Source organism: Mesoplodon bidens (assembly GCF_964165515.1).
Source record: "Mesoplodon bidens genome assembly, chromosome: 1".
In the NCBI taxonomy this organism is placed as follows: Eukaryota; Metazoa; Chordata; class Mammalia; order Artiodactyla; family Ziphiidae; genus Mesoplodon; species Mesoplodon bidens.
Window position 1 is genome coordinate 29,566,777 of NC_138176.1, and position 18,300 is coordinate 29,585,076.

General features: G+C 41.1%; 1 protein-coding gene across 3 annotated transcripts in view; it reads left to right on the forward strand.

Annotated features, from left to right (window-relative positions):
- CPN1 (carboxypeptidase N subunit 1) overlaps nt 1-18,300 on the forward strand; it is a 39,616-nt gene that overhangs the window by 7,150 nt on the left and 14,166 nt on the right. For all 3 annotated transcript variants that reach the window (XM_081247646.1, XM_081247645.1, XM_081247647.1), the window contains 6 exons: nt 1,930-2,126; nt 7,323-7,478; nt 9,961-10,143; nt 11,348-11,459; nt 13,093-13,232; nt 14,820-14,919. In XM_081247646.1, the coding sequence (XP_081103772.1) occupies nt 1,930-2,126; nt 7,323-7,478; nt 9,961-10,143; nt 11,348-11,459; nt 13,093-13,232; nt 14,820-14,919 (888 nt within the window). The remainder of the gene's footprint in view (nt 1-1,929; nt 2,127-7,322; nt 7,479-9,960; nt 10,144-11,347; nt 11,460-13,092; nt 13,233-14,819; nt 14,920-18,300) is intronic.

The following is an 18,300-nucleotide window of genomic DNA, read 5'->3' on the forward strand; positions in this document are numbered from 1 at the left end:
AAACGTTTGCCAAACACTGGCTCAGGAGAATAGACTTGCATGGCTGGGCAGATGCAAGGACTTCAAGTAGGAGATTTATTGTAGTAATGCAGTCTTGCGATTGTGGGAGCTTGAACCAAAATGATGACAGTGGTTGTTAGGAGAAGTGGTTGTATTGTATTCTGGATATCTGGAAAGTAGAGACAAAAGAATTTTATATTGAATACCTCCTAAGAGCAAGGCACTATGGTAGGTTCTACAGGGCAGTGGTTCCCAAACTTATGGATTTCACACGCACATACAAATATATATATATGGGAGATCAGAGGGGACTAAAATAGATTTTCCAAATTTTATTTTACTGAACAAGGATGTTGAAGAATACTACCTGCCATCTGCTATCACCATCCTTTCGTAAAATAAAGTATAACTTAACACCAGGAAAAGTAAGAAAGACATGATAAGATTAAAGAAATATACTAAGATTAAAGAATGTACATGATAGAAAATCCACCACACGGTCCTTATGGGTTATAGACATTCCTTTGGGAAAGACTGCTGTAGCAGATAAATAACAATGGATTGTATCCTAAAGAAAGTTAAAAATGGCATACATTGCAAAGGCCAGGTCCAGTAAGGAAAATAGGACATGTGCAAAATTAGCCAAAACTCAGAGTAGAAAGTGGTATCATAAAAGGGAAGTTTAATAGCGAGTTCACTCCCAGCAAGGAGATTCCAAGATGGCTTCACAGAGTAAGGAGCATTTGAGCCTAGATGGATGGTGAGGAGGGCATGGAAATGTGAAGATGAAGAGACACAGAATCAGAAAAGGCATGAAGGCAAGAGAATGCTGGATGGGGGCTTCCCTAGTGGCGCAGTGGTTAAGAATCTGCCTGCCAATGCAGGGGACAGGGGTTCGAGCCCTGGTCCGGGAAGATCCCACATGCTGCGGAGCAACCAAGCCCGTGCGTCACAACTACTGAGCCCGCGTGCCACAGCTACTGAAGTCTGCGTGCCTAGAGCCTGTGCTCCGCAACAAGAAGCCACCTCAATGAGAAGCCCGCTCACCACAAAGAAGAGTTTCCCCTGCTCGCCACAACTAGAGAAAGCCCGTGCACAGCAACGAAGACCCAACACAGCCAAAAATAAATAAATAAAATTAATTAATTAAAAAAAATAAAGAGTGCTGGGTAGAAGGGAAATCAATTGGCAAGGGCTTTTCTCCTTCCTTTTAAAACAGGGCAAGAATGATTTTTTAGGTGGTTCTAGAGGCTCCTCTTATGACCTCAGTTCTAACTTCAATTGAACAGTTAACATAGCCAAAGAAAAGACTAAGGAATGAGACATACATAGACTCCTTCCTACTCTGTGCCTCAAGACACAGCACTCTCAGATATGAAGGGGAGATTTTAACCTGAGTACCAAGAAAATTAAATTTTCAACTGGTGCAATTAGGAACTGTTATGCTATAACAGTTATGCTATAACCTGGAGGACTTTAGGCCAGCAAATCTTGGAAAAGCACTATCCTTATCCCGAGAAGCATTAAGCTACCTCAGTGCCACCTGGGCTTTGACCTCCATTATTAATCTGCCAGGTGACCTCAGACAAGTTACTTAACCTCTTCCATACCCAGTACCCTCATCCTGAGGCTAATAATGCCTACTTTACAGGTTTTCTGTGAAGATTAGCAATAACATAAATGCTTAGTACACAGTAGGGTTTTAATCAGTAGCAGACATTATTATCCATGGCATGAATTTTTGTAGCATTTGTAGTTGCAGTTTGTTCAAAGGGGGCACAGGGATTATTGGAAAAGACCTAACAGAAGCATGAGGTTTTCTTTTATTCATTACTGAAAAAGAGGGGAAACGTCCCTTTGCATGGTTAGGAATTAACTGCACTCGTAAGCTTTCCCCATCTTCTTTATGTGTGTTTCTCTCACTTGCAGTGGAACCGGAAGTCAAGTATGTGGGGAATATGCACGGCAACGAGGTGCTGGGCCGCGAGCTGCTGCTGCAGCTGTCGGAGTTTCTGTGCGAGGAGTTCCGCAACAGGAACCAGCGCATCGTCCGGCTGGTGGAGGGCACGCGCATTCACATCCTGCCGTCCATGAACCCCGACGGCTACGAGGTGGCCGCTGCCCAGGTACCGAGCCCCAGGGGGAGGCCCTGCAGAGAGCAGAGCCGTCTTAGAGAGTAAGGAAAAGCCGGGGGACCAGGTGTCCTCTCTGTCCCACTGTAAATGCCACGATGTGATAGAGGAAAAGCTGGAGAAATAGAATGAAGTGTGAAGATGGATTCAGCACTGTAGCACCCTAGGCAATGAATGGGGGTTCTCTCTGAGTCTCAGTTCCCTCCCTCCCCCGCCTTTCCAGCTGAGTTCTCCATTTCATTGTGAGGATCAGTGAAGCAGTATCAGTGACAACATTTTATCAACTGGAAGGTACTGAACACGTGTGAAGGGATATTGCAAAACGGCCCTCCTTCCCTGAGCTTTTAGCTGCCAACCCTAAATCCTCTTCTTCCTCCCACACTACACTTACATTTGCATTTGGGGGAGAAAGAGAAAGGATGAGCTTTTCTCAGAATTGTGGGTTGGCGGGTTAGTCCTGTTATAGATTCTTCATACTTTATTCCATCTCTGTACGGCTTTTTTCCTCTACTAGTATAGTACTCAGCCTTTGAATTCTTTATTTTAGAGTTACATTGTTCAGGGGACAAATAAAAAAAAAGTGTTTATGGGCTTTATTTCCTAACATAAATTCAAAATATCAGTGTGCCTAAAACTTTAAGTCAGTGATTCTTTTGTGGCTGTGCATCAGAATTGTAGGTGAAGATTTTTGAGATATAGGTTCTCAGGTCCTCTCCCCACCCCAAATCTACTGAATTAGAATTTTCAGTGGGTGAGGGCAGGCATCTGCCTTACACAATGGATATGTTTCTTTAAAAGCTCTATTTAAACCTGGTTTGTTTGGGGGTTTTTTTTGGGGGGGAAGGGGTGTAGATGAAAGATTTTTTTTTCCATTTAAAAATATGTTTATTGGGAATAGTCTTAAAATGTTTTTTATGTTTAAGACTAGACTTCACTACTATACTTTTTTTAAAATTTTGGTTTTATTGTGGTAAGAACACCTAAGATGAGATCTACCCTCTTAACAAAAATTTAAGTGTACAATACACTATTGTTGATTATAGGCAAAAGGTCGTACAGCTGATCTCCAGAACTTATCTATCCTGTTCAACCAAAACTTTATACCCCCTCATTAGTAACTTCCCATTTCCCCCTCCTCCCAGCCCCTAGCAATGACCTTCCACGCTCCGATTCCATGAATCTGACCATTCTGTCCCATACAAGTGGAACCACTCAGCATCTCTCCTTGAATGGCCCATCCTGGTTTAAGCCTACTAGAGGACAGGGCTGAGGGGTGAGGAGAAGCAGGGAGGGTAATGGAGCCAAGATGTTGAGCCAAACACAAATTCGACCCTTGCAATCTTACAACCTCCTGCTGACATGACTCAACAGATGAAAACAAAAAACAAAAAAACTTTGTCTCCCCCCCAGCCCCCCACTGGAAATCAGAGAGATGGACATGAACATGCCTCGAAACTTGAGTTTCCAAAAGAACAGGACAATTTGAGAGCGTTGTAGGGGTGAACCCAGCCTGGCCACCTTCCTTCTAGTGGCCCTTCCCTGTATTGCAGTGGGGAGACTGGAGAAGTCCCTCAGACCTGCCCACATCTTTTGTGCAGTGAAGTGGGGGTGGGAGGAGGTGGAGAAAACCCCTGCCAAATCCTAGAGCTGTCTCTGGGGAGCCAGTCACCTCTGCTCACCTGCTATGTACTTGTTCAAAGGGAGCAGATCTTGAACCTGAACCCAAGAGAGGACCCATCGGGTTCTCAGGTTCCCAGAGCTACGTGCCGTACCCAGAGGAAACCTGTCTGCATGGCTACACAGGGAAGACCTGCCTGGCCACCTAAATTTAAAGCCATCTGTAGGTAAAGTAGAATAATATGGCTCCACCTCCCAAAGATAGTCAAGTCCTAATCCCTGGAACCTGTGAATATGTTATGTTACATGGCAAAGGCAATTAGGGTTACAGACAAAATTAAAGTTGTTGATCAAGTGACCTTAAAATACCCTGGATTATTTGGGTGGCCTAGTGTAACCAATCACAAGGGTCCTTTAAATGTGGAAGAGGAAGGCAGAAGGTCACAGGCAAAGAGAGATTTGAAGATGTTCTAGGGAAACAGATTCCCCTAGAGACTTCAGAAGGAACACAGCCCTGCTGACATCTTTAGGTCTCGTGAGACCCATTTCAATCTTCTGACGTCCAAAACTGTGAGATCATAAGTTTGTGCAAGGTTAAGCCCTAAGGTTGTGGCAATTTGTTACAGCAGTAATAGGAAGCTAATAACTGAACCCTGTTTATGGAAACTTCTGTTAAAGGAAGTCCTTACTGCCAGCTTAACTAATGACCCGGTGTGAGTAGTAAGTCAGCTGATAGGTAAATTAACATAACTGTTAATATGGACAGTTATGAGTTAACGCTGATATAAATCAGCAAGCAATGAAAACCCCTGGAAGCATAATGAAAATCATTATCTCATAGAAGTGAAAAATCAAACTCCAAATAGAAAAATCATATAAATGTTTTCCACTGGAACAGAATTGATGTAGGAGACTTAAGAGAATGTCAAAAAATATGTTTTCAATGAGATCTAAGAATAAAATACGAGCACGATGCCACGAAAATAGAGAAATCCTAGAACAATAAAGAGTTCTTAGAAAAATACTAGAGTAGTAGTACATCTGTGAGTTTTTAGCCTCCTGGTGTCCATGCATTCACCCTACTTCCAGTAATGACCACCAATTTGGGCTCTCCCCTCTCAGTCCACAGGGCTCCAGTGGATACTATTCTCCTTCTCCAATGCCAAACAAAACACCAAACAGAATTTCAGTTTTGCAAGAGCCTGTGAACTTATCTCTATTCTACTGCTTTATATATTTTAATTATTTATGTAAATATCTATCTCCCCATATATACCATGAATTCCTGGAAAGCTAGCATAATGTCTCATGATCTCTTTCCCTAGTATCTTTCAGGGGACTTTGAATAGAGATAGACCTAAATAGTTGTGGATTGATTAAATGGATGGATGAATGAATGAATACATGACCAAATAAAAGATGAAATGTGAAGTGTGAGCAGAGAGATTAAGGGATCCACGAAGTTGATATTGCTCAGAAAAAAGATAATCAAGGATCCTAAGTAAAAAAAAATAAATAAAGGGGAGGATGGTTTCCACTTTGGAAAACAATTTAGCAGTTTCTGAAAAAGTTAAATATGGACTTACTTTATGATCCAGCAGTTCTACTACTAGATATTAGAAATGAAAACATGTGTCCACACACAGACTTATACACAAATGTTTGCAGCAGCATTATCCACAATAGCCAAAAAGTGGAAACAAACCAAATGTCCATGTACTGGGTTTAATAGTATCCCCTCTGCCCCCTCCAATTCATGTCTACCTGGAACCGATGAATATGACCTTGTTTGGAAATAGGGTCTTTGCATATGTAATCAAGTTAAAGTGAAGTCATACTAGATTAGGGGACCTAAGTCAAATATAACTGGTGTCCTTATAAGAAGATAGCAATTTGTACTCAGAGACACAGACATACAGGGGAGAAGACTATGTGAAGATAGAAGTAGAAATTGGAGTGAGGCACCTACAAGCTAAGGGACGCCAAGGACTGTCAGCAACCACCAGAAGCTAGAAGAGTCAAAGAAGGATCCTCCTCTAAAGCCTTTAGAGAGCATGACCCTGCTTGATTTCAGACTTTTAGCCTCCAGAACTCTGAGAGAATACATTTCTGATGTTATAAGCCACCTAGTTTGTGGTAATTTGTTACAGCAGTCCCAGGAAACAATACAGTCTATTAACTGGTGAATGGATAAACACAATGTGATAAATCCATATAATGGAATTATTCAGAAATAAAAGGGAATGAAGTCCTGATACATGCTACAACATGGAGGAACCTCAAAAACATTTTGCCCAGTGAAAAAAGCCAAACATATAATATATGATCCCTATTACTGAAATATCCAGAAAAGGCAAATCCATAGAGACAGAAAGTGATTACCTAGGGGTGGAGTAAAAATGAGGAGTGACTGTAAATGAGCATGAGGTTTCTTTTCAGGGTGATATAAGTATTCTTAAATTGTGGTAAAAGTTGCACAATTCTGTAAGCATACTAAAGTTCTTTAAATTGTATGCTTAAAATGGATGAATGTTGTGCTATGTAAGCTACATATATCAATAAAACCGTTTTTAAAAAATAGGGGTTCCCACCCTCCTACACTGTTGGTGGGAATGTAAACTGGTGCAGCCACTATGGAAAACAGTATGGAGGTTCCTTAAAAAACTAATAATAGAGCCACCATATGATCCAGCAATCCCACTCCTGGGCATATATCTGAAAAAGGTGAAAACTCTAATTTGAAAAGGTACACGCACCCAAGTGTTCATAGCAGCACTATTTACAATAGCCAAGACATGGAAACAACCAAAGTGCCCATCAATAGACAAATGGTTTAAGAAGATGTGGTATAAATATCCAATGGAATATTACTCAGCCATAAAAAAGAATGAAATATTGCCATTTGTAGGAACATGGATGGACCTAGAGATTGTCATACTAAGTGAAGTAAGTCAGACAGAGAAAGACAAATATTATAAGTGATAAGTGATATCACTTATATGTGGAATCTAAAATAATATACAAATGAATCTTTATATAAAACAGAAACAGACTCAGACATAGAAGACAAACTTATAGTTACCAAAGGGGAAAGGGATGGAGGAGGGATAAATTAGGAGTATGGGATTAACAGATACAAACTACTATATATAAAATAGATAAGCAACAGGATTTACTGTACAGCATGGGGAACTGTAGTCAATATTTTGTAATAACCTATAATGGAAAATAATCTGAAAAAATACATATATAACTGAAAAAATTATACTTTCTCACTGCACATACCTCTGTCATTCTGATTAAATAGACATAAACAATTTTTAAAAAATAGGGGTTCCCATTATCCTGAAACACCCTCCTTTTGTTAGAGCTTCTCCTGGGATCTCTACCTCCAGCATGTGGTTTATAGGGAAACTTGAACCACGCCACTGGGACTTTGGATGAGTTAAAGGAGAAAATGCTATATTGTTTGATAGATCGAGCTAATGTGTAAAAAAAAAAACTATACAGTGTTCTTCAAATAGAGCATTCAGTCTGAAACCTTCATCTTTCATTTCTTCCTTTTCCCACTAGGACAGGGACATTTCTGGGTATCTGGCTGGCAGGAACAATGCAAACGGAGTGGACCTGAACCGCAACTTCCCTGATCTCAATACCTACATCTACTACAATGAGAAGAACGGAGGCCCCAACCACCACTTGCCCCTTCCAGACAACTGGAAAAATCAGGTATAAGACAAAATTTGCAAGCAGAAGCAGGTAAATCAGCATCTGGAATTTCTTCCCTGAATCTTCACATCAACTAAATATGCAATAATAAAGCATCAACCCAATTCTGTGCTAGTCTGTCCAGATCAATGCTAACTGTAACGTATGCTTCTTTTTTCCCTCCCTGAGCATAGAGCCCTTCACTGAGCACATGATATTTGATGTTAGTCGTGAGAGTGGCAAAAGAGGTGAAAGTGATATCATACCACTGCACAGCACTTCATAATTTTATAGAATTCTTTCCTAGCTAGTGTTTCAGTTGATCATCGTAACACTCTGGTAAATGCAACAAGCAGTGTTATCCATCCCCGTTTTACAGATAACACTTATAGAAAAAATAATTTAAACTCACACAGTTAGTAATTGGTGGACTCAAGATTAAAACCCAGGTCTTCTGACTCCTCACCCAACATTCTTTCTACTGCACTATACTGTCGACAGAGAACTGTAGCGTTCTAAAGAGAAATCTCTCTTGCATGTGATGAACTGTACACTTATCAACAATTAGCTAGAGAAAGAGGTTCAGGGAGTCTCACCCTTAGAAGAGAAGTTTTTCTTCTTCTCTTTCTGTATGACCCTTGACTACGTTACCATACTCTCATTTCCCTTACTTTCTCAATCAAAGGATCCCATTTGCTGCTCTCAGACCTCTTGCCCCTCCCTTGGTAATGCGAATGGTTTCAGCCTGATGGTCGTCCTGTTCCTGGGAATGACTCTTGTCATCCTTGGAGCATCACCACCACCCTGTTTCTTACACTGTATGGGCTAGTTCTAAACATTTTCTGTGAGTATCTAAACTTAGAGACTGGGGAGAGAAAATTAAAGCAGGTGGAAGGCTTTATATTGGGAGTTTCTAGATGGAATATTATCAGTTTTTTTCCCCTTGGAATTGAAGCAAAAGTCATGCCAGCATGTTTAGATTTTGGATAGCAGCTATGCTCTTGGCTCAAGGAAATAATACATCAAAAATAACTTTGTACTCGTTGACATATCCAGCCAGGAGGATGTTCTGATTTATTAAACTTGTCTACAAAAAATAAGGTAATTGAGCCAGTAACAGTTAGACTCCCACTGGCTCCTCTGTCTGCATCTTAGAAGGAAAAAAGACAATGAGAAGTCCCTCTTGCTCTTGAGGGGCCAGGAACAGTGAGAGGCTGGCCTCCTTCTGATGGATGGAGGGTTAGGACATAGAGAAAGGACTGCTTTAAAGAATCTGAGCCCTGGTCACAGAGCTGGACTGGTGCCTTTGGGATTATATCCATTCTGATTGGGTGAGACTCAACATTATTCATTCAGTCTCCCTTGGAATAGAAAAGATGGAGGCCTTCACAGCTGACCCTTGGTCCAGGACGAGCCGTTAACACATTAACACCGCATAACCTCTAAGCACATCCATCTTGAGGGGAGGAAAAACAGTGAAGACTGTAAATTATTTACTTACAAGTCCAGTAGATTGAAGGCTTTCTTTAGAATACTGTCACTCACTAGCAATATAATCTGCAATAGAAATCTGCAGTAGAATGGGTGGAATCTCACTACTTAGCCAAGACTGGCCCATATTACAGTATGTCTAATTCATGAAATTTGGGTATGACCACAGGACAACGTTCTACATGTCAACAACACAGCAGATGTGTTGGGGGAAGGAGGAGGTTGAAAACCATTGCTGTAAACCAACAATTTTCAGATATATTTACTAGAACCCTAAATTTCTGCAGATGAGCTCCAGAAGCTACTGGAACCGTGGGTAAATTGGAGGACCCTTTTTTGTTGCCAGAGAGAGGCCAAACTGGGACTCTGCGCTCTCCAATTTATGTTACCCATCTTCAAACTGCTCTTTTTCTCCCTCTCCTTCTCTCTCTCTCTTTTTTTTTTTCTTTGATAGACTTCATTTTTGAGCAGTTTTAGGTTCACAGCAAAATTGAGTGGAAAGTACAGAATATTACCATATATTCCCTGCTTCCCATTATCAACATCTCCCACCAGAGGGGTACATTTATTTCAATGATGAACCTACATTGACTTGTCATCATCACACAAAAGTCCATAGTTTACATTAGGGTTCACTCTTCATGTTGTATATTCTGTGGGTTTTCACAAATGTATCATGACATGTATCTACCATTTTGCATCATGCACAATAGTTTCACTGCCCTAGATGACCTCTTTTTAGCTACTGAATACTTAGTTTCCATATGAGATTTCATTTTAATCAAGTGTTCCATTCACTTAATTTGTTGAACTATCACGCAAAAGATCAAAATTTCCCCATCTGCACTTCTCATATCTGGTAGGATTCTCTTTGCTTTATTCAGACATGCCATCCTCTCAGGCTACTCCCTGTCAGACATGCCATCCTCTCGGGCCACAATCTGACAAACTCATGTAAACAGCCATCTGGCTTCAGTTGCAGCTTCACTGCCAAGCTCTCATCTCTCCTCAGGTGGAACCCGAGACCCAGGCAGTGATCCAGTGGATCCGCTCCTTCAACTTTGTCCTTTCAGCCAATCTCCATGGAGGGGCAGTGGTGGCCAATTACCCATATGACAAGTCCCTTGAGCACCGGGTCCGAGGTTTCCGCCGCACTGCCAATACCCCCACGCCTGATGACACACTTTTCCAGAAGGTATGCAGAATGGCTGCCTGTCCAGCCAGAGGAACTTGGGGCTTAGGAGTGTGACTGAGGTCAAATCAGTAACACAGGACCCTGTTAGGAATGAAGGAACAGAAAATGATTGAAAACACCTCCTGCTCATTAAGAGCTTACAATCTAGTATATTACATTTTGTTTTGAGTGATAAGCCATAAATTCATGAAAAAGTAAATAAATAGGAAAGCTTTTTACAGTACAGTTACCAAAATGTAAAAAAATACTTAAGCTAATGACAAGCAAGAAATATGCCAAAAGCCTAATAGTGCTGGTGGTAAGCTAGAGCATTAAATGTGAATTTGGGGGCTCTAATTTACGGTTTTATGGTAATATGGCTATATTAATGAAAAATAGACCATGCACATGAAAAAGGTTTACATAATAGTTCAAAACAGCAATAGAATAAAGTTAACAGATCAGTTATTTTATAGTTAATATTATTAATAATATATAATTAATATAATGATAACATTACTTAGTATCTCAGTTTTTGGGGCGGGGAGCTGTATCTCTTGGCTTGCAGGATCTTAGTTCCCCGACCAGGGACCAAACCTGGGCCCCAGCTTTGAAAGTGTGGAGTCCTAACCACTGGACTGCCAGGAAATTCCCCTGTAATGATAACATTATTAATTCAACAGTTAATGAATTACATAGAGAATAACACCAGTTGTTGCTTTGCAAAGCAAGTATATTATTATATTTTCTTCTCTAGTAATCTCATTTTGTCCACTGTTATAAAATAGTAATGAAAGAGAATTATAGAGATTTTGAATATATTCCTCTCTTTCCACCACACATCTCTCACAAAGGCCTTTGTCACAAAGGCCTATCTTTCTTTCTTCTTGATTTCTCTTATAAAACTCGGCTGGAAAATGAGGTACACCTCACTGAGGTACACCTAGAAGGGAGCTTATACATTATCGAGTGCTACCTCTCACTTTGCACTTGAAGAAATTTAGGCCCAAGATAGTGGGAAAATCAGAAGATAGGTCTCCTAACTCTAGTCCACTCCACGCACACACACCCCATCTCTCTATTCCTTCTGGTATTTTCTTTCGCTAAAGCAAATAATCAGTTGTTATACCTAGTGGGGTTCTTGGCCTCACCCTTCTTCTGAGTATGAGCATTGCCACATGGGTTGGGGATACTCAAGGTCGTTTTCCACCTGCTTTACCTGTAGCTGGCCAAGGTCTACTCCTATGCACATGGATGGATGCACCAAGGTTGGAACTGTGGGGATTACTTCCCAGATGGCATCACCAATGGAGCTTCCTGGTATTCTCTCAGCAAGGGTAAGAAGAGTACTAAGCACAAGAGTGCTGTAAGCTGAAGTAGAATGGGGTTCATTTCTCCTTTTTAATTATCATTCTTTTTCACAGAGAAATGACAGGAATGCTATTTTGCATTCAAGTAGAGATCTGAAAAATGGGAAGTCTTAAGTTGGCATTTAACATCATCTTGTGATTCTTTAAAATGCAGGTCGGGACACCTTGTGGTCCGTTAAAACTGGTGGTTTACAGAGTGGATTAGGGCATAGGAGGGAATAATGCAGTCAAGTGGTTAAGAGCATGGGTTCTAAGGATACACTGGGCTGGAACCACGCTTGCCCATTCACCAGTTATGTGGCTTCAGGCTAATTACTAATTAATTAACTTCTCTGTGCTTCAGTTTCCTCATCTGTACTTTAAGAATAACACTACTTACATTGTAATTTTGATATAAGTATTAAATAATGCACATAGAGGATTTGGAAATGCCTGGTTTATAGATGTTAAGGTTTTCCCGTAGTAACATGAGGTATGCCTCACGTACCAAAGAAGGAGAGATGCAAGCCTGGACAAAAACAGTTCCTCTGATATGTGCTCTCTGTACCCTGCCTACCCATCTCCCATCAGAAGGGGTTTGCTGTGGACAGTGGCCATTGATAACATAGCAGAAACCTCCAGCAAGAGGCTTCTCTCTCTATTCCCTGGGCTTTTCCCATCACTGAGGGTCAAGATAGAACCTCTGTTCACAGACCTTCAGTAGGTAGGGGACCTAAGGTTAGGGAGGAGGCTGAAGCAGGAAGCCAGGTTCTCTTAGGATTCATGTTGCAGCAGCTGTCTTTCCCCATCTTCTCACATCTGACCTGTCAGAGCCCAGGTAGTAGAAAACTCACTGGAGAGGGCTGAGCTGATGGCTGGTCCTATGGGGAGTGGGCAGGAGGAAGGTGAGGGAGTCATCATGTACTGGGAAGGCGGTAGACTTATCATGGCTGAAAACTCACTTGAACCCAAGGCAAGAAGATTTCTTTTTTTCAAAGACAGATATACACTTATTACCTTTTGTTATGGAAAGTTTAAAAATCATTAAACAAATACGATAATTTTTTTAAACACCTTACCTTTAATATTCATGTGGAACATCAAGTAGCATTATGTATTACTGGAAGTTTATAAGACTAGGTAACAGATTTAAGAATCATCTTCCTTGTCACTTTACTACATCTACCAATATCTACCAATAGTTTACTGTTAATTTAAGCCAAGGCAAGAAGATTGAACTTTACTTTCTTTAGTTTGCATTAGGAAAGCAATAAGTACCCCCTCCCAAATTTAAAATATAAAATATACTTTTTTGAATTATACTTGTTCTTCCCTTTCCCTTCCCATCCTCTGGGAAAACATGACCCACTGCCTCCACTGAGAATCATTACCCTAAATTAAAGGGGTGCAATTCCAAGATCATGAAGTTTGTATCAAAATGATAGTATGGTCTCTAGACCAGCATCACCAGTGTCACCTGGAAACTTGTTAGAAATGTAAATGTTCACTGAATACATACTGAATCAGAACCCTGGGGTTAAGCCCCAGCAATCTGTATTTGGCATGGGGTGTTGGGTGGGAACCTGGTTGTACAAATCTGCCACCGCCCTCTTTCCCTTAGGAATGCAAGACTTTAATTACCTCCATACCAACTGTTTTGAGATCACACTGGAACTGAGTTGTGACAAGTTTCCGCGGCAAGAGGAATTACAGCGTGAGTGGCTGGGTAATCGGGAAGCCCTAATTCAGTTCTTGGAACAGGTAAATCCCATTCTTTAACTTTCCTGGTTACAGAAAGGGAAGTGTTTTCTGATGGTAGGCAAGGTATTTTGTGTGACTCAGGTCTGACTTTTGCTCTGACTCATTACAATAGATCTCAGCTTCTCTATCAGTGAAATTAATTCATTCAACATTGTTGAGCACAACTATCTGTCAGAGACTGTACGATATGCTCGGGATTAAGAGTAAACAAACAGGGCTTCCCTGGTGGTGCAGTGGTTAAGAATCCGCCTGCCAATGCAGGGGACACAGGTTCGAGCCCTGGCCTGGGAAGATCCCACATGCTGCAGAGCAACTAAGCCCATGCACCACAACTACTGAGCCTGCGCTCTAGAGCCCACGAGCCACAACTACTGAGCCCCAGTGCTACAACTACTGAAGCCCGCGCGCCTAGAGCCCGTGCTGTGCAACAAGAGAAGCCACCGCAATGAGAAGCCTGCGCACTGCAACGAAGACCCAACATAGCCAAAAATAAAAACAAATAAATTAATTAATTTTAAAAAGAAGAGTAAAGAAACAACAAATATCTCTGTATATATGCAGCTTATATTCTAGCGAGGAGAGACAGACAATAAAGAAAAAATAAAATAAATTTTATAACATGTTAAATGCAAAATGCTATGAAGAAGGCCTTACAGAGAAAGTGACATTTAAACAGACTTAAAGGAGGTAAGGGAGTAAACCACAAAGATATCTAGGGGAAAAGGGGCTCCCTGATGAAGTCACAATTGCAAATGCAAGGCCAACAACAAGTAGATGAGAAGATGCTCAAAATCCTGAGGGAAATGTAAATCAAAGCCACAGTGAGATACCATCTCACACTCATTAGGATGGCTGCTATAAGAAAAACAAATTTACAAACAATGACAGAAAATAGCAAGTGTTGGCAAGGATGTGGAGAAATTGGAACCCTGGTGCAGTGTTGGTGGGAATGTAAAATGGTGTAGCCACTATGAAAAACAGTGTGGTGGTTCCTGAAAAAATTAAAAATAGAGCCGCCATATGATCCTGCAAAACCGCTTCTGGGTATATATTCCGAAGAACTGAAAGCATGATCTCAAAGAGATATTTGTATACGCATGTTCATAGCAGCATTGTTCACAGTAGCCAAAAGGTGAAAGCAACCCAAGTGTCCATTGATGGATGAAGGGATAAACAAAATGTGGTATAGATACACAATGGGCATACAGCCTTAAAAAAGAAGGAAATTCTGTCATATGTTACAACATGGATGAACCTTGAGGACATTATGCTAGGTGAAATAAGCCAGTCCCCAAAAAAACAAATATGGTACAATTTTACTTATATGAGATATCAAGAGTAGTCAAATTCATAGAGATAGAAAGTAGATTAGTGACATGATTTGACTTAGATTTTAACAGGATCACTCTGACTGCTCTATTGAGATTATTGGGGATTGGGGTGAGACCAGAGAGACCAGTCAAGGGTCTATCACCATAATCTTTGTGAAGATCAAGTGCAGAAACACATGGGAAAGGGCTTCGTGGACTCTCAAACACAGCACAAAGGTTTTATGAGCATAACTATACACTATAAACTTTCCTACAGGTACACCAAGGCATCAAGGGAATGGTGCGGGATGAGAATTATAATAATCTTGCGGACGCTGTCATTTCTGTCAGTGGGATTAACCATGATGTCACTTCAGGTAGGTGGCCACTGCTTAGTGGGGTGAGAAGGAAGCTTTCACTCCCTCACTGTCTTCAGCCTAATCAGGAGGCCAATTTGTAAGCCAGTGAGACCAGCAGGGACATCAAGGACATGGTGGAGGGGGTGGATTGAAGGAAGGAAGGATAACAGGATTGAGGACAGGAATTAAGAGGCAAGGGCCAGGAAGATGTAAATGTAACATCTCTCTCAGCATTCAGGAATCACTGCCTCATACAACTTTGTTAGGGGTGTTTCCTGGGTTTGAGGTTATTAATAGCTCACATACTGGTGTGGAATGGGCTAGAAAAAAAAAGACTGTAAAACTGATGTTTAGTCTTGTCCCTGAGCCAGGCATTTCTCTACACCTCTGTTCAGGGAAAAGTTAGTAAAAAGCATTCCATAGGCTCACTGCAGGGCAAGATTGATGGTGGGGGCAGATCTCAGAGCCAACTTGGAACCTTCTAGAATGGTACAGAATATCTCATGGCACAATGGTGTTACCAACTGCCCCAGCCCAATGTGATCAGGTTTGGGGTTGTTTGTTTGGTTTTTAATGTAGAGCAGTAGCGCCCAGTGGTTAGGGGCAGATGAGATTTGCCTCCCTCCCCCAGCCTTGATACCAGCATGCTCAGCCACATTTCACGGTGCAGGCTTTACCAAGCAGGCATCTTACAGCTCAAACAGTCTGTTTAAACTAGATGAATCTCAGCTTTAAGGTGATAACATATTCTTTAAGGTGATCCCAACACGTCTTACATGAACAGTTCATTCAAGGCAAAGGCAACAACGTTCTAAAGGCAGAATTTTGTAGCCCCACAGTCAAGCATCAGACACCAGAATCCTCCAGCCCAGTGACTGGAGCCAGGACTGTATAGGGAACCAACCTTTGGAATCCGTAAGAGCTTCAGGGCTTGCTAGATTCTTTATTTTAAATTAATTAATGAATTTATTATTATTATTATTATTTGGCCGCGTTGGGTCTTCCTTGCTGTGCGCGGGCTTACTCTAGTTGTGGCAAGCAGTGGCTACTCTTCGTTGTGGTGCGTGAGCTTCTCACTCTGCTGCCCTCTCTTTGTTGCAGAGCACAGGCTCCAGGCATGCGGGCTGCAGTAGTTCTGACATGCAGGCTCAGTAGTTGTGGCTCGCGAGGTTAGTTGCTCCGCGGCATGTGGGATCTTCCTGGACTAGGGCTCAAACCCATGTCCCCTGCATTGGCAGGCAGATTCTTAACCACTGTGCCACCAGGGAAGTCCCATAGATTCTTTATTTTTTTAAATTTATTTTTATCTTTTTATACAGGAGGTTGTTATTAGTCATCCATTTTATACACATCAGTGTATACATGTCAATCCCAATCACCCAATTCATCCCACCCCCACCTCCACCCCCGCTTTCCCCCGTTGGGGTCCATACGTTTGTTCTCTACATCTGTATCTCAATTTCTGCCCTGCAAACTGGTTCATCTGTACCATTTTTCTAGGTTCCACATATATGCGTTAATGTATGATATTTGTTTTTCTCTTTCTGACTTACTTCACTCTGTATCACAGTCTCTAGATCCATCCATGTCTCAACAAATGACCCAATTTCATTCCTTTTTATGGCTGAGTAATATTCCATTGTATATTTGTACCACATCTTCTTTATCCATTCATCTGTCGATGGGCATTTAGGTTGCTTCCATGACCTGGCTATTGTAAATGGTGCTGCAATGAACATTGGGGTCCATGTATCTTTCTGAATTATGGTTTTCTATGGGTATATGCCCAGGAGTGGGACTGGATCATATGGTAATTCTATTTTAACTTTTTTTTTTTTTTTTTTTTTTTTTTTTTTTTTGCGGTAGGCGGGCCTCTCACTGTTGTGGCCTCTCCCCTTGCAGAGCACAGGCTCTGGACGCACAGGCTCAGCAGCCATGGCTCACGGGCCCAGCCGCTCTGCGGCATGTGGGATCTTCCCAGACCGGGGCACGAACCCGTGTCCCCTGCATCGGCAGGCGGACTCTCAACCACTGCGCCACCAGGGAAGCCCTATTTTAACTTTTTTAAGGAACCTCCATACTGTTCTCCATAGTGGCTGTATCAATTTACATTCCCACCAACAGTGCAAGAGGGTTCCCTTTTCTCCACACCCTCTCCAGCATTTGTTGTTTGTAGATATTCTGATGATGCCCATTCTAACTGGTGTGAGGTGATGCCTCATTTTAGTTTTGATTTACATGTCTCTAATAATTAGTGATGTTGAGCAGCTTTTCATGTGCTTCTTGGCAATCTGTATGTCTTCTTTGGAGAAATGTCTATTTAGGTCTTCTGCCCATTTTTGGATTGGGCTGTTTGTTTTTTTACTATTGAGCTGCATGAGCTGTTTATATATTTTGGAGATTAATCCTTTGTCTGATGATTCATTTGCAAATATTTTCTCCCATTCTGAGGGCTGTCTTTTCATCTTGTTTTTGGTTTCCTTTGCTGTGCAAAAGCTTTGAAGTTTCATTAGCTCCCCTTTGTTTATTTTTGTTTTTATTTCCATTACTCTAGGAGGTGGATCAAAAAAAGATCTTGCTGTGATTTATGTCAAAGAGTGTTCTTCCTGTGTTTTCCTCTAAGAGTTTTATAGTGTCTGGTCTTACATTTAGGTCTCTAATCCATTTTGAGTTTATTTTTGTGTATGGTGTTAGGGAGTGTTCTAATTTTATTCTTTTACATGTAGCTGTCCAGTTTTCCCAGCACCACTTATTGAAGAGACTGTCTTTTCTCCATTGTATATCCTTGCCTCCTTTGTCATAGATTAGTTGACCATACGTGCATGAGTTTATCTCTGGGCTTTCTATCTTGTTCCATTGATCTGTATTTCTGGTTTTTTGCCAGTACTATATTGTCTTGATTACTGTAGCTTTATAGTATAGTCTGAAGTCAGGGAGTCTGATTTCTGCAGCTCTGCTTTTTTCCCTCAAGACTGCTTTGGCTATTTGGGGTCTTTTGTGTCTTCATACAAATTTTAGGATTTTTTGTTCTAGTTCTGTAAAAAATGCCATTGGTAATTTAATAGGGATTGCATTGAATCTGTAGATTACTTTGGGTAGTATAGTCATTTTCACAATATTGATTCTTCCAATCCAAGAACATGGTATATCTCTCCATGTGTTGGTATCATCTTTAATTTCTTTCATCAGTGTCTTATAGTTTTCTGAGTACAGGTCTTTTACCTCCTTAGGTAGGTTTATTCCTAGGTATTGTATTCTTTTTGTTGCAATGGTAAATGGGAGTGTTTCCTTAATTTCTCTTTCTGATCTTTCGTTATTAGTGTATAGGAATGCAAGAGATTTCTGTGCATTAATTTTGTATCCTGCAACTTTACCAGATTCATTGATTAGCTCTAGTAG